The sequence below is a fragment of the Pelodiscus sinensis genome, chromosome 5, assembly GCF_049634645.1.
Source record: "Pelodiscus sinensis isolate JC-2024 chromosome 5, ASM4963464v1, whole genome shotgun sequence".
NCBI lineage: Eukaryota > Metazoa > Chordata > Testudines > Trionychidae > Pelodiscus > Pelodiscus sinensis.
Window position 1 is genome coordinate 39,524,589 of NC_134715.1, and position 23,036 is coordinate 39,547,624.

General features: G+C 40.6%; 1 protein-coding gene across 1 annotated transcript in view; it reads left to right on the forward strand.

Moving 5' to 3' along the window:
- The window catches only part of FAT4 (FAT atypical cadherin 4), a 240,320-nt gene that overhangs the window by 210,604 nt on the left and 6,680 nt on the right, over nt 1–23,036 (forward strand). The window contains exons 12-16 of the mRNA XM_075929867.1: nt 4,593–4,678; nt 6,650–6,829; nt 8,522–8,646; nt 9,565–9,782; nt 18,461–18,722. Of these exons, the coding sequence (XP_075785982.1) occupies nt 4,593–4,678; nt 6,650–6,829; nt 8,522–8,646; nt 9,565–9,782; nt 18,461–18,722 (871 nt within the window). The remainder of the gene's footprint in view (nt 1–4,592; nt 4,679–6,649; nt 6,830–8,521; nt 8,647–9,564; nt 9,783–18,460; nt 18,723–23,036) is intronic.

Here is a 23,036-nt window from a genome sequence, read left to right on the forward strand (position 1 = left end):
AAGGATAATTACATAAGTGAATACTATGTTGTCTTGGCACATATTAATTTTAGATATTTAATGCATTAGGGTCTCAATTTTCAAATATGAATTCTGAACCAGACACCTAGGTGTTGATTTATTTATCCAAGTATGGTATGAATTATATCAACTAAATTGACTCAGTCCATACATGCTTAAATAAAGATATGTGTGCCTAACTATGGATATATAAGTTTAAATGTATAATAAACAAGCAAGAAAGAACAAAAAAACTATAATTAGGTCTATAAAATGATCTCTACTATATATGAAAAGTATATATTTTTTAGAGAATTACCTTTGTAAATGCTTAAAATTGAAAGCAAGTCTCAAAAAGGCTTGATTTTGGTACTTATTTTATGTCTTTAAATCTTTCTTAACCATGTCAGCTGTTTACAAACACAAGATGTGAAAAGAATCACTTTTGTCTTAAGTATTTCTGCTGTAGGAAAAAATATCTCCCACATGTCAAAAATGTATAAAATAACCTCCCTACAGGATTTCAAATCTGTCATTTCCTATAGAGCTATGGGATTTCATCGGAAACTGGTAAAATCATTAAGTTGTCAGTTTTGAGATATTACAGAGTGACAGGATAGAAACTTTCATAACTTGAAGAAGTAACTGTAGAGTATTGCTAAAGTAACAACCAGGAGCATTTGACTAATGTTAGAAAATAAATCGTCTGAACTCTGGTCCAAGCAAAATATGGTCCTAAAGATCCAGCCCTTCAAATGGACTGGTAGCTCATCCTTCTTCAGAATGTTTACCATTGTAAATTAGTGGTAATTACATGTATTAGCTTGGAAAATACAAAATTTGACCTTTCAGTTTTGTAGTTAATGTGCATTTAAAATATGTATAAATGTGATACCATATAAACTAGCCAACTAATTTTATGTGCTCTATGAACTGTTTCATTTACACTTAATGCTCTTCTGGCTTATGCTTCTCAAGAGGGATAGGTTGTTCATTACATATGGAAAGAAATGCAAGATAAGCTTCCATTTTAAAAATAAAATAGAGGAAAGAAATACATTATTTGGACTCACTATAGGAAGAGATTGAAATTTGAGAACCATGATTACAGTATGATGTTTCAGTTTGTGGTGTGTATTTGGAAATGGAATGGGAGATTTTGTAAGATTTTTAGCCACATATTAATGTTAGTTATGAGAACTTAATTTTAGGAAAAAATGTCAATATAGTACACAAGAATAACATAGTGGGATTCATTTGGCTCATTTAATGGACATTAGATGAGATTGTAAGTGAAGATCTTATAAATATAACACCATATCTTATTTAACACTGGAGTTACTAAAACCGATTGATCTAGGTGACTTCATTGTCTGTGCAGAAGTTGGCTCTGCTGGATCTTCTCCAGATATCATTGCTTCCACAATGATCCATGGAGTATCTCACAGAGTTGCTGATTGCACCTGTTTTATTGATTCACCTAAGAAAGCTAATGGAACAAGACCTTTCTGAGGTGGCTCAGAGGAAGAATGTCCAGAGTACAGTTGACAGACCACTTCATTGATAGCTACATTAAAATAGCACATTGTAATGATCTTTTATCAGTGATAAGGTGGCTTCCCATACATCCAATTCATAGGTCACTGATATACAAAGTGATTTACAACAAATGAAGCATGAAAATAGCTAGATAATGTAAGTCTCAGACTGTCTGAAAATATTGCATCATTATGTTACTTATATGGTAAACTTGGGTATGACTTCATAAGAGAAGATTGCATTCTGAAACGTCTGCCTCAAAACTAACCCTTTTATTACTCTTGGGGGTATTTTTTATTAAAACAGAAGTTTCAGAATGCAGTCTTCTCTTATGAAGTCATACCCAAGTTTACCATATTAGTAACATAATCATAGGCGGCGAGTTATATGAGCTCGTGGTGCCCATGCTCCAGGAATATTTAGAGCCAGGGGCCCTGCTCCACCAATATTTGAAGCTTGGTCTCTCCATCAGCCCTGCCTGGAGTGGGCCCCTTCCCCCCCCCCCCCCCCGGCCCCAGAGCGCATGCGCGGGCATGCTGAAATGCCGTGCAACAGCTGAGGGTGGAGATGCCCGGGCGTGGCGTGATGTCACGGCCCGGAACTTTAAAACTGCACGACCCATCTCCAGGCCCAGCAAGTGGTCTGGAGCCCCAGAAGCAGCTGGGGCCTGATCACAGACTCCAGCGCTGCAAACTGGAAGGAAAAAGGTAGGGTAGGGTAGGGTGGGGGGAAAATAAGGGGAAGGGGTGGGAGAGGAAGGGGCTTGTGCTGAGGGGAAGGGAGCAGGTCAGGAGAAGAAGGGGGAAGGTACCAAGGGACAGGATGGAGGAGAGACAAATGCCAGGTGTAGTTCCCAGGTGTCCAGTATTTACCCGGACAGTCTGGTATTTTCGCTTCCTGTCCAGTAAAAAAATTCAGAGAATACTGGACACCTGAGATGTCCGGTATCCTCTGATTTTTTCCCTGGCCAGGAGGCAAAAATGTCGGGCACTTGGCAACCCTACAAACACTCAGCGCCTGGCCTCCCCCCTCCCCGAACCTCCTCCAGCCCCCAACACTCCCAGCTCCCCAACCCCAGCTGGCACAAAATGGCTGCTGGCCAAAAGACCTAGGGGAAGCAATGCTTCCCCTGGGTCTTAGTGCTCAACTTCTCCCCTGTTCCCTGTTTTTTTTTTTTTTTTTTTTTTTTTGTGCTCAACAACATTGGTCTCTCCCCCCCCCTTTCCTTTTTTTTCCTTCAACAGAATTTTTTCCCAGTGTTTTTTTTTTTTTTTGGTGGGAGGGGGGGTTGATATTTTTGTTTCAACCATCTGGAAACCATAGCCAGGTGGCCAAGTGGAGACTGAGGAAAAGGGCAGGAGGGGAGGTGTCAGTGGGAGGGGGGGACAGGGTGATGCTGGGAGAGGAGAGGGTAAGGGCACTGGGGGCTAAATGGGGAGGGGGAGGTGCTGGGAGAAGGCTTGAAAGAAGGGATGGGCATGAGGAAAGCGGGGATGGAGCAAGTCATGTGTGAGGGCACAGGGGCATGAGACAAACGGGGGACAGTTAGTGGGTGAGGGGGTGGGCATCAGGGGAAAAGAGGGCAAAGGGGGCAGGGGTAGTGAGGGAAGGGGGGCACCAGGAGCATGCAGAGGAAAGGGAAGGTGCAGGTGCCAGGGGATTCTGGGGGTGAAGCAGAAGGGCAGACACCTGCAGGGGAGGGACCAGCGCCAGAGGAGAGAGGCAGGGAAAGTGTGCAGAGGGAGGTGTTAGGAGAGGGGATGAGGAGGGGTGGCTCACATGACCAGAGTGGGGCTACTGGAGGAGTGGACACCGGGGGGAGAGAAGGGCTGGTGGAGGGGGGCAGGTCTCAGGAGGTCTGAGGGCAGTGAGAAGGGCAGGAGTCCGAATCAGGACAGCAGAGGAGGGTGAGGTGTTGGGGGGCAGCAGGCACCAGGGGAACTGATGGAGCAAGAGGAGGAGACATAGCAGCAGAGGGAAAGGGTAGAGGTTTATAAGATATTTATTAATAACTTGGGTGCCACAGTGGCACATCCAAACAAGCCACATGAACTCAGTACTCGTGCACAACACAAAATTCATTCTGCTCATGGGAGAAAGTCTTAGAGGGAACACTTCCCCCAGCCTCTCCGCCCCTGAGTTAATGTCACACACAGTGGGTTAATGCAATTGCAAGATAGTTGCATGAGGGGGGTTTGGTGGGGGCCAAACTAATTGCTATTGGTAGGAGGATGGTGGAAAAGTTTTTAGAGAGGGGACTTTACTTCTGGTCATGTGTCCATCAGAGAAAACATTCTGAACATTCCCACTTCGTCACAATAGGTACAACAAAATATAATATAATATATTTGATGCACAATGGAATCCACAATGGGTTCGTTCCATGCTTATGCTACTATGGTGTTTGTGTGGATAACCTAAGAAAAAAGGCTGCAAATATAAAAAAAGGTGAAATATGTATATTTCAATATATATTGAATATTAAATATAATATATTGAAGCGGGCGAGTGCTGCTTCTGACTTTCCATTTTTACATTATTTAATAAAATATATATGGGCTTACCGAGGGGAGGGGAGAGGGGCGGAATAGACCCATTCTGGGCACCACCAAAAATTATGCAAACCTGCCGCCCCTAAACATAATGATGCCTTCTATCTAAAAATCACAAAGTACTTTATAGATGCTTAATGAATACACGTGTGCATGCAAAACATACAGGCCTGCATGTTGAAGGTGCAAACACCTATGTCTGCTTTCATACTTCTGCATACCCTTTCAGTAGTTTAAATCCTATGGCAATACCCGTTTTAGGTTTTCTATATGCAGTGGCGAGTGCTGTAGCCATATGAGTTTTGTAATACTTGATGGCATCTGTGAGGTGTAGGAATAGGTGTGTACGGGTTTGTGAATGTACAAGGGAAGAAAATCTGGTACAACGTGACTAACTAAATGCTTGGATTTTTTTATATTTAATAATATTAAAAAGTGGTGAAAATCGGATTGGATAGTCAGTCCTTATAATATTAAGTACATTTTTGTGTTCCTTTTCAGGCAGCATCCTTGACAGTGGACTCCTGTTCCGAGGATCAGGAACCAGGCTATTGTACTGTTAGTAATATGGCTGTTTCCGCGGACTGGTAAAGAATATTTCAATTTGTCCTTTGTTGTAAAACGAAGAAGTAAAAATTAATTCTTTATGAGAAGGTGAATTTAATAATTTCTCTGTCAGGCTAGCAACTGGAATGGGGGCTTGTGCCTTTAGGCATACCCCACTATAAGGCGTGTTTGAATAAACTGTACTCCAGCATGATTGGACTGAGGAGTGATTCTTCTTTCTGAGGCAGAATTCTCCCCCTTCCTCCTTCTCGATCCAGGATATAGTAATTTTCAGATGGCCTATAGCCCAGCAAAATAAAACACTGCACCCCTGCTCCTACTGTGGTCCAGCCCAGTTGTACTGGCTGATGCCGTGTAGGAGGAGAAAGAGTGGAGCCACAATTGCCAGATCCCCATATCTGGGGAAAAGTAGCAGACATACCTGGGCAGCCTGAAAAGTGGTATAATGAGGGTGCTTATTTCTCTTCATTCACCATTGTCAAAATTCACAATCTAGCCCAAATTAATTATCAAATCAGAATATCAGACTGTCAGAATCACTGATGCTTTAAAACACAAAAGAAAACTTTAGCTAATCAAAAGCTACATACTGATGATGACATTCAAGAATTAAAAACCTTGTACTCACGAATCAGATATCTTCCGACTGGATAATAAACAGAATTTGGTCATAATCTAAGCAAACTAAAATGTGCCTTTTGGGAACAGTGAAGTCAGCAATTCTCATTCTGCACCAATATCCATCAGGTTTTTATGTTTCTAGCCTGCGGGATTGGAGATGTTCCTGTTGGGCAGGATGAGTTTCACAGTATTTCAGAAGTAGGATGATTAGAATATAGTTTTGTCCCAGGATAAATCTCTCTCATTATATAACAAAAATGACCTTGTTTTAATTCCATTTAGCCATCACTCTATGTGTGGAACTTCTGTTACAGTCCAGCCAAGATGTGCATATAGAGCTGTCACACAATTAGGCTTATACGGTGAAATCCTGACACCACTGAAGTCAGAAGCAATGCTCTCTTTGACTTCACTGGGAACAGGAATTCATACCACCATTTTTAAAAAATGTTTTAAGTTTAGTTCAGCAACCTACTACTCTGTCCTTTTCTAACCCGATTATCTTAGAATATTTGAAATTCTGCAGTGGCTAGTGATAGAAATTTTCCTTAGCTAAGCCTCCTATGCATTTTATTTTACAGCCCTCCCCCCTATTTAGCTGAATAAATATAGGAATACATACCCAAATTCATAATCAAGCAGTTAAGCTCCTAAATGTCACTCTGATGCTGTTTAACTTTACTTTTTACTTTTTATGAACACAGTATCTCCCAGATGATTGCTACATGCTGAGCCTAAGTAACTATTCTCAATTTTTTCCATGTATTTGGAATAATATCCAAATATCTTTGTTGTTATTTGCAGTTTTCACTCTTAGTGTGGGGCAGGGAAGAAATGGCTTGTATGTATCTCATTTTAAAGGAGTGTTGTGAGGATTAATTAGTTAACATTTTAAATACAAATTTAAAATAAAAAGTGCTGTATTAATGCTAAGTATTCTTAATATTATTACAGTTTTCTCACCATTAATCTGGCTCACTTTTAATTTTGCCCTCTGGCTATGGCTTCCCACTAACAAAGCAGTTGATTGCCTCATATAATAGTGGCTCCTACTTACAATTAAATATGAACCCTAAGTCAAATATTTATTCATTACTGACTCAAGAAAAACTTTCCATCAAGTTAAAGGAGATTTGCTTGAGTGAAAATTGAACAAAAACTTGAAGTTTAGTCCCATTATAATTATTGTTTCAGAGGTGGTTTTAATTAGTGCTGATTTGTCACTGTATGCAATAATTCTGTGATTGTAAAAATGAAACTATGGAAATTGAACTGTAGAAATTAAATATCTTAGAAGATATGAAAGTTATTCTATTAACACCAATTTATGTGCTGATATTAATGCATCAATTCTTCTGCTTCTCTTCTAGGACTCTTGATGTACAACCAAATCGAGTAACTGTTGGTGGCATCAGATCTCTAGAGCCAATACTTCAAAGGAGAGGACAAGTGGAAAGTCATGATTTTGTGGGTTGTATAATGGAGTTTGCAGTCAATGGCCGTCCTCTGGAACCTAGCCAGGCTTTGGCGGCTCAAGGAATCTTAGATCGGTATGTCAGCTATATACAGTATCAGATAATATATATAATAAAGGAAAGTAACATGAGAGTAAAATGTTAATGCAAATGTTTATTAATATTAATATGTAATATACTATCAAATGTAAAAGATGAAGGAAGAATCTGAATTTGGAAATAAGATTATACAGAAATCAAAATGTACAGAAACAAAATACCAATATTCCGCAAAGAGGCAACAGTGCATTTATATTACTATTTGTTACTTTTGTTGCCCGGCAGTCTCAAATAAAGTAACTCTTTTTTAAAAATTCCATGTAAATTCCACTGGGATTTGACTATATTGGTATGGTTTCCTAATCTTCCCTTTCTTCTGTTTATCCCAAATGTCTGTTTTCTACTTTCTCTGTCAAATATCTCTGGATTTCACCCACACCATGTCCTTTGTGAGCACCGTTTTGGAAATGATTGATTAACTGAATCAGTTGTTTTTTGCCATCTTACTGTTTGAAATTATAATTATAGAAACTATATGGTTTGCAAGCCTACAGTTGCCAGTTCATCTTTTCCCTTTTCCCTTTCCAAACTTATTGTTATTTCTTATGGCATGAGACTTCCTGAACTTCTGTAGCTGAAGATGTTAACTTCAATAACATTCTCCTAGAAAATAGCATCTTGGGACATATCAGTGAAAGTAAAAAGTATCTTTGAATTTTATATCTTCCACCATCCATGGCTTCTGCCTGCCAATCAGTTTTCCTTTAGTACAGGAAAAGCAAAACAGTTTAATAGTGAACGATGGCTCCAGGTTTTCCTTGGAGAATTGCTTGGCAAATTCATAATAAAACTATTCTACCTTCCTTTTTTAAAAAGTTATTATCTAAGAAAATATTGATGTGTCTTCAGACTCTTTAAATGATTATAAACATTGTATTCATCTGCTTAAAATTTTAGCTGTTCCTCTTTCTTCAGTCTTGTGCAGTACCAGTTCTAAAAACATCTCAACTACTTTTAACAGTCTTAGGCAAAGACTACATTACTCATTTATATCTAACAATACCAGTATCAATTAAAGCATATTACACAGTAGTTCCTTTCCCCATTCCTGTTTCAGCTTATATATACAGTAGGAATATTGCAGAGCTTTTTTGTATGGCATTGTTAGACCAAGAATATGTATAAGCAAAGAATGACACCGAAAGCAGGTTAAGGGAAAGACCAGAGTACAACTCGAAGTCCTGGAATGAAATGCGATAATTTTCATTGTTTTTATTGTGTGACCCAAATACAAGACTGCCATAAAGATATTGTATAGGTTTGAGGAGAGTAGTTTTTTTAGAAGTATGTTGTTTTTTAAGACATACACAAATGCTGATATATATGTATATGGATTTTTTTTGCAAATTATACCACTTAATATTTAATGTGTAGGAATATAAGCATTTATGTTTTCCTCCTCATTTCCTCTGAAGTCTTCTGTCTTTTTTTAATTCTGTTACAACTTGGCTCTGAAAACTGGGAACTGTTTAGATGTATCATATTTCTTCGGTGCTGAGCATTGACACTGTTACTTTTTACTACTTTACAAGAGGCTTTAAATAATTCATTCTTGTGGGTTGGGGAGAAAGGTGTGGTGTCACTTAAACACATGTGACTCTATCCAACAGGCTTATTTTGTTTGCTTAGAGTACGTATTCCAGTGACTACTCTTTTGATTTGTTTTAGATGCCCTAGATTAGAAGGAGCTTGTGCCATAAGCCCTTGCCAACACGGTGGCACCTGTGTTGATTATTGGTCATGGCAACAATGTCATTGCAAAGATGGATTCACTGGGAAACACTGTGAAAAATGTATGTAGAAGGCTTAATTATCCTTCTGTTTAATCTACAGTTAATCACACAGTTTAAACAAGTGCAATTGGTTTCATGTTTTGATGCAATTAACCATTTTTAAATTATGAAAATGTGTCATACTTGCATTCACTGTTACAATAATTATGAACAAAAGGGACACATTGACTTTGTGCCCTATCATCACTTTGAATATGGTAGAAAAACACTTCAAATAAGAATGAACACACACACACACACACATAAATGTAAAAACAAACAAGAGGAGCATAATTATGTCTACAGTTATTAATTTTAAAATAAATAGCTCTGCGTAATACTATTAGGATTGCATAGTATAGCATCCTTCTTAATTTGTATTCAGATTTAATATATTTTTGTGATTGCTCTATGAAAACTATTTAATTCTGTTTTTTTACTCTTTTTTTTACATAGTCTATTATCGTATTGCTTATTTATATGCTGCTGATGTGCTATCTAACAAAAGAGTTTTGTTGCATTTCTAGGAGGATTTTCAGGGTTATGCTGTATATTCAATATTATATATTATTTTTATACCAGCCTAAGGTGGGCTAAATGTATTACAGAATAAATAGAATATTGTTCCTGCCCTGAGGAGCATATAGTTTGGTTTTGTCCTAAGGACACCATCCAGAGTAAAGGGAAGAAGGAGCGTACCAAGAAAAGAATTATAACTCACAGAGCCAAAATTCCTTTCTTGTTTTCCCCTGGCTCCCAGGATATTTAAAATTTACTCCTACTCTACACTAGCAGTCAGATAACTCTCTCTTCTCTCTGTCTCAGCTGCAGTGGCCAAAAAGTATAAAGATGTGGCCAACGATTCACACATTCATTTTTCTTACCCCACAGAATAATTAGATAAAACATACTCAGTACTTCCTCCTATATTTATCCTAGATATTACTGCCGATACTGCCTTATCATTTGAAGGCAAAGGACGCCTTGACTACCACATGAGCCGAAATAAGAAACGAGAGTACATGATGAAATATGGCACTAGAGGTGCTATTTGGGAGCCTCTGAACGTAAACCATTTGGAAGTGAAATTCAGGACAAGGAGTGAGAATGGAATTTTAATTCATATCCAGGAAAACAGCAATTACACTACTGTGAAGGTAGGATTAACACTAATGCTGACTTGATTTGATTGGACTGCCTGCTGTGTAGTGATCTAAATCACTTCTTCTGTTGCCCTTGTCTTTTTCTTTATAAAATATTACAGCTTTGACTAATACTGGGCGCTATTCCAGTATCTTTCATCTTCTCAACCATTGTTATTTTATTTTCTATTATTTTCAAGCTATCAGAAGGTCTTAGTGGTGTGGTTTCTAATCAGTTTTGTCTAGACTCCAGATAATGTCTACTTTAAGGCCAGCAGGATTATTTGTTGCCATATTTGTTAACACCACTAAATTTCTCTCTAGAGTGCAAATCTTTTTGCTGTTGGCATTTTATGTTCTGTTTTTTCAGACATTCCCCCATCACACTGTCAGACTATCAAACAAAGCCAACAAGCTCTATGAGTTCATGCCAATGCAGTGCACACCAGACAACCTTATTTCATTTACATAAGTCCCTCTTCCTCAAGTTTATCTTCTTCACCAGAATGGAGATGTTAAAAAGGCAAACATTGCATGATTCTGAGATGCACCATTAACTAAGTGCTTTAAGATCCATGCAGATTTTAGCCCTAAATTAAGTTACCTTGCTCAAGATTGGCTATGACTCAATCCACTTAGTCATAATTCTAAATGAGTACAGCAGTGATGTTGGCAGGCCTCTTTATTGGATAGCTGCAAGCTCCAAGTTTCCTTAACTACTGGAATTCTTTCCAATTTTTTCCCAACATTTGGAGAAACTCCTACATAAGACCACAATTTCTGCGCCTCAGCCAGGACTGATATTGTCTGCTTGCCTGGTTTCAATTCCTACCAGGAGTGCACAACTTTTCTGACAAAAAATACTGCATCATCAATTTCTAAGAAACCCATAATCAATATTTCATTTGCATATAATTTTGCATTATTGTATAAAATAAATGAAATGCAATACATTTATTTTTATTTGTGGCTTCTGTGTTGGATGAATAAGAACTGATAGCTTTTTGTTGCCCAACAAGGAAAAGCTGTAGGTATCTCCTTTGCCCACCCCCTATACGTACAGAAAGAGTGGCAGTGGTTAGGTGCCGTATGTTATGCATGCTGAGCTGCAAGTTGTGCCCCTTGATTCATAACATCTGAGGAGATTTTCTTGTTTTCAATTCTGCAAACTTGGCCGAGTGAAGACTAACTTGGTGGGAATTAATAAACTACTTAAATTTTGCCGACAGTAGAAATTTGACAGGCAACCTCTGTAAGCATGATAAAAAAACAAAGTAGACTTTAGTGGTTAAAATGCTAGTGGCTTGTTTACACTCAAACTCCATCATTTCTAGATACACTGAAGCCTTACTTAATCATGGGTGCAGCAACTATGCACCCCAGCAGCTTCAAAGCTGTGGGGGAGGAGGTGTCACTGTCTGGGCCTATATTGGGAAAGGAACTATTTCCTTTTCAAGCAGGGTGCCCTCTCTACACACCATCCCTTCCTCCTCTTTCAAAATCTGTCTTTCTTAGTGAGAAGAGGGCTATAGCTGAGAGTTGGTCAGGCAGGAACTCTGTGGAAATCCATAGTCTCCTGTGCAACAGAGGGGAGGATATATAAGTGTACACACAGTCTACCCTCCCTGGGATTACCTCAGGGCTGTTCGTTGTTTGTTTGGATAGGGGGGATGACAGGGATGGCTTTTTTGGGGAGGGCAGCTGTCTACCTGGTGATAGTTTTGAAGACTGGAAGGGAATTTTCCACTCATTTGCAAATTGATTAGGGCAGGGTGGAGGCTTTTTTTTCTTTTTTGCCTACCCACAACAACCCAGAGACCTGGTGGGTAGGACCATAGGTATGACTCAAGCTGTCACAACTTGGCAAGTGTCCAGTGTAAGCACTATCTGATAGAGAGTCTCATTCAAGGACACACTGGAACTGAAAGTATCTCCTAAAGAAGCTGGGGAACAGGGTTGGGGTTCCAAATTTTTGCTTCAGTGGAGAAAAAAAACCCTTTCACAGCCTTTTAACCCTCATATGAGGAGAGGATGGTAGGTTCCCAGCCAGAAGCTGAGGACCAGCTGTGGTGGGGGAAGGGGCTCTAACAAGTGGAACAGATTAGGGAAGGAATGATGACCTGCCTTGTATGATTTATTGCTGGATAGTTCCCAGATGAGTTAATAAAGTTGCATTCACATTAAACCACATTCCTTGTGTCTTGTCTGTCTTCCTGCATGTCCAGAGCAATGAGAGAGCTTTAGAACCACTCCATGAAAATGCAGCCTGTGTCATTGCCAGCCTTGCTTTTTCTCTGTGTGGAAAAGTCAGAGATTGAGATCAACCTTAAATCCAGGTCTTTCTTCTGGTACTATAATACCTCATGTACCATGGTCAGATTTACCAGTCTTGTTGGCCTGAGTTTAGAAGCCCATTGACTTCATGGACGGGTGTGAATTTTCAGCACTTCTGAAGGTCACACCACTTATTTAAGTGCTTATTTTTAGTCTGAATACTTTGGCCCACCTTCAGAATAATTTGATTTGTCTGACTTGTGAACATATTTGAGCAGGAAGATATTAAGCGTATGGAAAAATGGTAAAAATCTGAATATTTTTCAATACTAGAACGTGTTTAAAATAAGCCACCCCACCCAAATCACACTACATCACTCCATTTTACTCATTATAACTCACTGATTTAAATGGAACTACAATGGGATAAAACAGGAGTAATGCAGTGGTGAATCAGGACCATGAAGATTGCAAGTATTTTCATTTATGAAAAAGTTGGAAAAATAAGTGAACTTTCATAATTAGGTTTCTCTTTATGAGTCAGAGGGCTCATTAATGTAGGAGAGAAAGACACCATAAAATCTAGTGGCTCACACCTGGAGCCAGATGAATTCAGACTGCAAATAAGTAAAAGGGGAAAGGAAACAGTTGGGTAATTAATCACTGGAACAATAACCAAAGGAATATGATGGACTCTCCATCACCAAAGATCTGTTGTCTTTCTACAAGATCTGTTCTAGCTCAGTCAAAAATGATGGGATAAAGGCAGCAGTAGTTAGGTGTAACTGCATGTCCTGTGTTAAACAGAAGATAAAATGATCATTACTGTCCTTTATCCCAGCTGTACAGGAAAAAGAGGCAATATGTGAGTTATGCGGTTTAATTGACTTTGTTAACTCATCTGGGAAGTATCCAGCAATGAATCATACAGTGCATGTCATCATTTCTTCTTTAATCATTTCCACCTATTTGAAAGATGCCATCAGCCTTCAAACTTGTTCCTATCCCACTGCTAGGGATTCAGCATTGCTCCTCTGTTTGAGGGTTATGGGTTGGGAAGAGTGAGTTGTATCCTTGCTGTATCAGGCATTGGGATCCACAGTGCCAACCTGCAGCTTCTTTGGGGCATTCCTTCCTGTAGATCCACCTCACAATTCTGGCTCACGTGGGAACTAGAGCTGTGGAATGAGTACCTGAATCGGACATGTGCCAAAATGAGAATCAGCAATTCATTTGGCTGCCTCTCCTCCATCCTGCAGCCAGGTCCCCAGAGAATTAACAATTTCTTTCTTGACATGAATTAAAATACATCCCTCCCCTGACTTTCCACTTTACACAACTTCAGTCCTTGTCAATCTGTCCCCCTCTCAAATCCTTTGCTGCAGCATTTCAGACCAGTTTGTAACTCCCTCCCCCATCCTGAGTGGAGATTTTGAACCTGCCTTAAATCTTTTTTAACTTTCATGATTAAATCAGCCCACCTATAAAATCTCAAATCATTCCCCCATCTGCTCCTAGAGGCTGCTCCTGAGTGCCAAAGAGTAAAAGAGAGGCATCTGCTGGTCTCAGAGCATGCCTCTGCTATCATGCTGACATAAAATCACTTTGTCACATCCAGGTGAACTAGCCACCTGCTGTGGGGCCCAATGCACAATCGTGTCCACAGATCCATAATTCAACTCACTTTAATGGGTGATGCTTACTGTTTCTGGTTAACTGTTAACTGGTGGGGGCTGGAGCAGCTTCCCACCAGCCACAGGCAGGGGGCTGCTCCAGCCCCATGGGGGGCCTGCCACAGACAGGGACTGCTACAGTCATCCAGAGCAGCCCCTGTCCGTGGTGGACCCAGGTTCCCTACAGTCAGGGGCTGCTCTGGCCGACCAGAGCAGCCCCTCTCTGCAATGCACCCAGGCCTGCCATGGGCTGGGCTGAGGGGGCTCCATCTGGCCTCAGCAGGCAAGGGGGGCACACCCTTTTTAATCAGTTAACCAGTTAAATATAATGTTTAAGCAGTTAACCAGTTAAACAGAATGTTACATTCCTACATGCCAGCACCCAATTACCTGTACTCTTCTATCCCCTATTCACTGTTGGCTCACAGCTGCCACTGCTCCAACCTTGAATGAGTGAGAGCCAAATGCACTAATAGGAACCCTATCATTGTGGGCAATGGTCCTAAGACAGCTACAAACTGCAATTTTGTGAGGGGTGTCCCCTGTTACTTTGAAGAAAGAGAGGCCCATCTGTAGTTAACCTCACTGCTATGTAAATCCTTAATACTAAGATTAGGAAAATCCCTGTCTCACCATCCTCTTGCAGCACTCGGAATTCAACTTGCTCTCTCTGCTCTGTTTGGGTATGTCTACATTACCCAGCTAGTTCGAACTAGCTGGGGTAATGTAGTCATCCGCAGTTGCAAATGAAGCCCGGGATTTGAATTTCCCGGGCTTCATTTGCATGAAGCCGGCCGGTGCCATTTTTAAATGCCGGCTAGTTCGAACCCCGTGCCACGCGGCTACACGCGTCACCGAGTAGCTAGTTCGGATTTGGCTTCCTAATCCGAACTAGCTGTACTCCTCGTTCCTAATCCGAACTAGCTACTCCGTGCCGCGTGTAGCCGCGCGGCATGGGGTTCGAACTAGCCGGCATTTAAAAATGGCGCCAGCCGGCTTCATGCAAATGAAGCCCGGGAAATTCAAATCCCGGGCTTCATTTGCAACTGCGGATGACTACATTACCCCCGTTAGTTCATACTAGCGGTGTAGTGTAGACATAGCCTTTGCGACATCCTCATGATGCAGATGACTTATTGCTCCCCTCTTTTTAAACTCTAAAGTATCCTTTGCTGATTCTGGCACCAGTTCACTGATGCTAAATGCTCAAAAAATGTCACCAGGAATGAAGACTTCAACAAGGACCCTTATCTGAAATTAAATAAATCCCCTGAAACCTCAGCATGCCATAGGTGCTACAGATCTCTGCAATAATCCAAGAGCAGTCATGAGCCATGGTTCCAAAGGGCCAGCTCCATCTTGTCATGTTCCTTATTAGACAGAACTTGAAGCTTGTCCAATTATAATCGAGAAAAAGTCATTTCTGCCATTATCAATCCTTAGCACATATAGCAAAAGGAATATTATAAGTTAGGGTACATCTATACTTCAACACTATTTTGGGATACGGGATTATTTAGAAATAGCTATTCCATGTCTTAACAGCAAGCCCGTTATTTTGGGTTCACTATTCCAACATCCCTATAAACCTCATTCCACAAGAAGTAAGGGAAGTTTCGGAATAGCGGGTTAATTTGAAATTTGGCACTGTACGAAATAAGCTATTTTGAAATAAGATCAAAATAAGATACATATTTTGCGTAGCTCAGATTGTGTATCTTATTTCGTGCTATGATGCATTATAGACAAACCTTTAGACAATTCATGGTGGAAATCTCACTGATTTCATCACTGTGAGTGAATTGAAGGACATGCACCATCATCAGATTGTTACTCTAGAACTGCACTAATTTTTGTTCACAAAGCCTTCCCGCAAATCATCACTGCAACTAATATGGGAAAGAAATGTAAAGCAAAATACCAAAATGTGAACAAAGAATAAGAAGCGGTTTGTTCCATAAGATCTTAGGGTATGTCTACACAGCAAAGTTATTTCGAAATAACAGCCGTTATTTTGAAATAACTTTACTAGCGTCTACACAGCCAAACCGGAGCGCTTATTTTGAATTTGGTAAACCTCATTCCATGAGGAATAACGCCAGATTCAAAATAGCTATTTCAAAATAAGTGCTGTGTAGACCCTTATTTCAAAATAGGGGGCCTACAGCCTTCCCAGGGTGCCCTCATGGCCACTCCAGCCCCAACTGAGAACATCCCTCTCCCTCCCCCCTCTCCAGAGTCCTTAAAGGGGTTGACTCTGGCCACAGTGCCTGTGCCAGCTCCAAGCCAGCCAGCCCAGAGCCAACAGTCACTGCTCCTGACCCAGTGGCCGCAGAACATGAGCCAGCAAGCCACTAGAAGCCAGCCCTCCACTGTTCCCCAGGAGAAGTCTGCCTGACCCCAGGAGCCTGCCAGGCCCCGGAGAAGATGGGCGCCTTCCTGGTCCAGGGTAGAGATTATGGACCTTATTCAGGTTTGGAGGGGATGCTCTCAACATCCATGATCTCTGCACTAAATGGAGGAACGCAGTCGTCTATGGCAGCATAGCTGCCAGCCTGGCTACCAAAGGCCACATGCAAACCCAGGAGCAGGTTTGCATGAAAATCAAGTTGGTCCGGCGAGACCCTGAGCTTCCCCTCCTCCTTCTTCCCCTTGCTTCCCCCTTCCATCTCCCTCCTCCCAGGTTTCCCCCTCCCCTCTTCCACTCTCTCTTCTCCCCTCTCCTGCCTCCTTTCTCCAGTCTCACCAGAGTTTCATTCCCCACCCCCAGTTTTGTTAAATAAAGAAAGTTTGTGTTCATGCAAATACGTGTATTTTATTTGACATCAGGAAGGGGGGTTTGGGAGAGGTATATGGAAGGATGTGAGGGAGGAATGAGGCACAAGCTCCCAGTGGGGCAGACCAGGGAGGCTCATAGTGCTCCTCAGGGTGGAAGCTCTCCTACAGGGCCTCCTGGATACTGTCAGACCCCCGATGGACCTCCCGGATGGCAGCCTGTAGAAAGTACAGCCAGACTCACAACAGTGTGTTCACGAGAAGCACCTGAGTGCCCAGGAGCAGCTCTGGCTCCATGTTGCAGAGTGCTGCGGTGTCCCGAGTGAGTTCAACCAGAGCACTCAGAGACAAAATGCTTTGCTGTCCCTCATCGAGGTAGACAAGCAAGCAGGGAAACCTGAGAACCGGCTGTCCGGGGGGAGGGGAGAAGGCCCCTTTAAGCACAGGCCTCACATAGCCTCAGGCAGCAGCCACACAAAGTAACTCCTGACCTGATGCCCTGCTGGACCTGGTTCCGGCTGGCCTTAAATGTGATTCAGTGTCCACTCAGTGTGGACACGCTATTTTGAAATAGCAAAATGCTATTTCGAAATGCATTTTGTGTGTAGACGTGTTATTTCAAAATAAATGATTTCGAATTAACTATTTCAAAATAAGATAATTGGAAATAATGCTGTAGTGTAGACATACCCTTAGGATATTAACAGTGCAGCTAGGTGATCATCATAGTTTGGGTTCTGTTTGTTTTTGCTTCACAATTCATACTTTTCATTCTAGCTCATTTACCAGCGTCACTGCTATTTAAATAAAACCCAGAAATGGGATCCTTCAAAGTGTTATCAGCATAAACCATTCATTTTTAGTTTAGAAATATGGTGTGGTTCAAGGCTCTAGGAGCCACATTCTTTTTTCTGACTGAAGAAGTCACAATCCAGTCTTGTCACTGGAAATTTTATATTTTCTGTATGGCAGTATCATGTTATTTATGTGTCTGTTACCATTGGCCACAAGGAATTTTAAAGAAAAATAAATAGCTCTTAAGGGTAATAAATCACTAGGGAATGTACTGGTTGTTGGCAGGTAGAAGAATTATATAACGTGGCGTTAAAATTACAGTTCTGGGTTTAAAATTTCAGTGGGCATTGAAAATGTTGCGTCATGCGATTTTTTTCCCTTTTTGCATAAAAGAAAAATAAAAGACAAAACGTTCAGGTTCCATTCCATTTCAGCTTTAAAAGATCAAATAAGAAAAGTGAAGAACTAATAATTAAAATATAGCAGAGTGCAGATTTGGCCAAATAATTTTTTTTAAACTCTTGAATCTAACAAATGGTGTTGGTCTTGTTATTAGTCATGTGACTGACATTACAAAGGTGAGATTTTTTTTTTGTATTGGAGGCATAAGAATCTTGCAGAAACAGGGTTTTTTGCACAAAAAGGAAATGTCCACCCTCTTGTTTATGTGCAAAAAACCCTTGTGCAAAACTGGCTTGAATAGATTATGCAAATGATGCACGACAAGATGCTAATCAGCATTTCATTTGCATATTCTCTGCCGGCAAAAGCCAGCAGAGTAGGCAAAGCCCTGTACGTTCACCCTTAGGGATTTCTTCAACAAGAATATATGAGACACTATTGACTATACCCAACTATCTAACTTTGTACCAGAAATAATAACTTTTTGTAGTGCCCTTATCATGTGTCTTCTTTGTATATTAGTGTAATATAATATGGTTTTAAAAAAAAAAGATGGAATCTTACTAAAGACACATTCGGGTGGCATTACATATTAGGGACATTCATTTTCATTTGTGTAATTAAAATGGTCAGTGCTTTTCCTCATTTCCTTTATAATAGTTAAATGATATGGATTATAATGATCAAATAGTACCCTTGAGATATTGTATTTTATTCATGGTATGTTGTTATGATTTTAATAATCTATCATTTGCTTTTCCATTGCATGTGTAGATAAAAAATGGCAAAATGCATTACACGTCTGATGCTGGAGTTGGTGGGAAAGTGGAGAGGAATATTCCTGAAGTTTACACTGCAGATGGTCAATGGCATTCCTTCCTTATTGAAAAGAATGGATCCACCACTGCTCTGTCCATTGACAAAATCTACAGAAGAGAGATTCTTCATATCACCCAAGACTTTGGAGGGCTTAATGTTCTTACAGTTTCTCTGGGAGGAATCCCGCCAAGCCACACTCCCAGAAGTACAGAGACAGGTGGAAAAGAGAATGCATGTCTATGTATCTATACATATCTATACAGCTTTTAAAACCACTTCCCTGACAGGAATGAACTGTTTAGATATGAAACACTGGTCACATTTACACTTGTGACTTGATGTTGAGATCCCATTTACTAAAGATGTTTTTTTTAATAGTGTAGGGATTATTACTAGGCCAAATTCTAGAGAACCTAAGTCAGGATATCTTATATTTCAAATCAATGACAGTTTTGCAGAGTTTGGAATGTAGGAGAGGATGCAAGGCTAGGACTGAGAGGTTTGGCATGTGGCAGGTGGTGTAAGGTTCAGGTTTGGGAAGGGAGTTAGGGAGTGGAAGGGGTCTCAGGACTGTTTTACTCAGCTAATGAGAATTTTGCCTCCATAGAGGTTTGGTAAGAACTTCAGTATTTGGGCTGTCATGTAGGTCATTACAATGATTTCTGCAATTCCAACTTCCTTATCTTTTTTGCTGCTGTCAGAAATAAATATTTCTTTTTCTTCATCTGAGAAACAAACTAAAAATTCAATAAGAAACACTCATTGAACATCATAAAATGTGAGAATAGATCAGTTCCCTCAGGGTATGTCTACACAGCAAAGTTATTTTGAAATAACAGCCCTTATTTCGAAATAACTTTCCTAGCATCTACACAGCCAAACCGCTATTTTGAAATAAATTCGAAATAGTGGAGCGCTTATTTTGAATTTGGTAAACCTCATTCTACGAGGAATAATGCCAAATTCGAAATAGCTATTTCAAAATAAGTGCTGTGTAGACACTTATTTCAAAATAGGGGGCCTACAGCCTTCCCAGGGTGCCCTCATGGCCACTCCAGCCCCAACCGAGAACATCCCTCTCCCTCCCCTCTCTCCAGAGTCCTTAAAGGGGTTGACTCTGGCTACAGTGCCTGTGCCAGCTTCAAGCCTTCCAGCCCAGAGCCAGCAATCACTGCCCCTGACCCAGTGGCCCCAAAACATTAGCCACCAAGCCACTGGTAGCCAACCCTCCACTGCTCCCCAGGAGCAGTCTGCCAGCTCCCAGGAGCCTACCAGTGCCTGGAGAAGGCAGGCGCCTTCCTTGTCCAGCGTGGAGATCATGGACCTTATTCGGGTTTGGGGGTATGCCCCCAATGCCCATGATCTCCGTACTAGATGGAGGAACATGGCCATCTATGACAGGATAGCTTCCAGCCTGGCCACCAAAGGCCTCATGAGAACCCAGGAGCAGGTTCTCATGAAAATCAAGTTGGTCAGGCAAGACCCCCCAGCCCTGAGCCCTGAGCTTCGTCTCCTCCTTCTTCCCCTTGCTTTCCCCTTCCAGCTCCCTCCTCCCAGGTTTCCCCCTCCCCTCTTCCACCCTCTCTTTTCCCCTCTCCCAGATCCTTCCCCCAGTCTCACCAAAGTTTCAGTCCTCTCCCCGCTGTTTTGTTAAATAAAGAGAGTTTGTGTTCATGAAAATACATGTATTTTATCTGACATCCGGAAGGGGAATTAGGAAGGGGTAAGTGGAAGGACATGAGGGAGGAATGAGGCACAAGTCCCCAGTGGAGCAGACCAGGGAGGCTCTTAGTGCTCCTCAGAGTGGAAGCTCTTCTGCAAGGAATCCTGGATACTGACAGACCCCCTGTGGACTATCCGGATGGCAGCCTGCAGAAAGTGCAGCCCAACTCACAGCAACGCATCTACGAGAAGCACCAGAGTGCCCACGGGCAGCTCTGGCTCCATGTTGCAGAGTGCTGTGGTGTCCCGAATGAGGGCAACCAGAGCACACACAGAGACAAAATGCTTTGCTGTCCCTCAGCTAGGTAGACAAGCAAGCAGGGAAACCTGAGAACTGGCTGGTCAGGGAGGTCTCTTTAAGTACAGACCTCAAATAGCCTTAGGCAGCAGCCCTACACAATAAGTCCTGACCTGGTGCCCTGCTGGAACTGAATCGTCAGCCTTAAATGCTATTCAGAGTCCACTCAGTGTGGATGCTGTTTTGAAATAGCAAAATGCTATTTCGAAATGCATTTTGTGTGTAGACGCCTTATTTTGAAATATCTTATTTCGAAATAACTATTTTGAAATAACACTCTAGTGTAGACATACCCTCAGAGAGTGAACATGGTAGTATAAAATTCTGGCAACAGTACTGGTCATCTTTTTAGCTGATATTCTTCTTGCAATAAGAAGAGACATGATTTTTAACTGCAGACTGTGAGGTATGCCAGGCAGAGCAGACATGTTTAAAAATCAATCTTCATATTGAAAGCTTGACTAACTCAAAGTATTTTCACCAGATAAATTAATTTAACTATTGAAAGATATCACACTATATTTTTTACAATATCCAATGAAATGTCTTCCGCAATAGTGAATTGATACAAATTGTGATATGATGTGAAATTGCATGCATGCCATATCTGACCCCATCTTTTTTACATATTTATTTTATGTCCAAACTGCAATCTGTGCATTACAAATAGAGACATTTGTAGCAAAGCAGGAATTAAAATTAAAATGAAGAGAGTAACTCCTTACACATTGGTGAAGAAATAAACAAATTATGAGAGTCTGGCTTGCATTAGGAATGAACAATCCAACATTTTTTTAATATTGGATTACACTGTGTATGACTTACCAAAGATTTACAAGGGGGAGATATAAAACTCTATGTGAACTCAGAATTTTGAAAATATCTGAAGTACTGGGAGAGACAGACAAAAACATACGTTGGGGGCAGTCCCAGAGATGTGAAACTTGTAAATCCAGTAATGCACTCATACTCAAGTAGTCTTGACAAAATCACAATTCCTGCAGATGATGTCAGGTAGAAAGAGAGACCACCACGAATTAAGCAAGTAAATCCTTCATTGTATTTGGTTCCCAACATGAACCTAAATCATCAATTTCCCCAGTATTTACAAATATATAAATAGGAGAAAATGAATATTAAAGCAATGATGAAAGAATACACAGCTCTTTCACAGAGGAAACTAATCACTGCCATGGCACAGGAAGAGCGTGTGAGTACAATTTGGCAGTATGCTTAATAAAATGTGACTTGCATCTCTGATCACAAATTTGATATTGAAAACAGCTACTCTCTCATTTCTGACATCAGTATGTTCAGTCTTTAAAATAGTGTCCTTTGAAATCTTAAGTCAATCCTGCTTTCTAGTGTGCCTTGACTAAATGTGCTATTTCAAAGCAGTCAGTTTTCATAGTATTTATCTCTATGCTAGTCATTTTTAGAGTCCTCCACAATTTATAGTAATGCTAGAATAAATATTTGTAACCTATTACCTACAACCATAATATTTACATTTTTTGAAACTTTCTGAAGCATAAGTAATGAACACAATGTTTACTTTTTTCTATTGTTTGTAATGTCAAATTGCAGTATTTCATCATTTGATTGGCACACTTATTTTTTCCCTACTTTCTCAAGAATTTTTATTGTGTTCTCTAAGATGCAATTTGTTTTACATAGCCTCCTGCAGACAAGCCATCACACAGTGCATTCTAAACACAGTGCATCCTGAGGAGAAAAGAAATATAAGTTTTGCTGTGACTAAAATTGAATTAAGCTATGCAACTTCTGCTACGGTAATTGCACATCTTAAATCAAAATAGCTTAACTCAGTTTTAGGCACTGTCTACACTGCAGGAAGTTGAAGGAAGAACATTCTTCCTTAGACTTCCCTTACTCCTCGTGAAATGAGAGCAACTATGAGTCCTCCAGCTCACCATTATTTCTAAATATAGGCTTGTAGTGTAGACGTGCACTTATTCAGAAATAATGATGCTGTGTAGATGTACCCCCAGGCTGTGTCTACACTATGGGGTTTTCTCTGGTATCCCCGAAAAACTCTGCCACGTCCAGAGAACGCGTCTGCTCTTCCACTTGTTTTGTGGAAGAGCAGACACACCCTTTCAGAAGCCCTTTCTTCCTCCTCCCACAAGGAAGAAGGGCTCTTCCAAAAGAGGAGGCTTTTCTGAAATTTGGCTCAGTGTAGACGGGCCAAATTTTGGAAAAGCCTCTTCTGAAAAAACTATTGGAAAAAGGTTCGTAAATTGCAGTTGAGAAGAGAATTCCAGATTCATATTGGTGAAATAATTATTCTTTCATCACCCCATAATTAATGAAAGCTACAGTGTGGAGACCGAGAGAAAGTCAAGATTGGAGTTGTGGCTAAATAATTATGGATATTCAGAATCAAATTTTCAGATGTGTAAGCACATAATTTGTGAGTAATGCAAATGTGTGTACATTCACAATAATTGGGAGTCTAAATTATGAATTAGGTTGTCTCAACTAGCTATA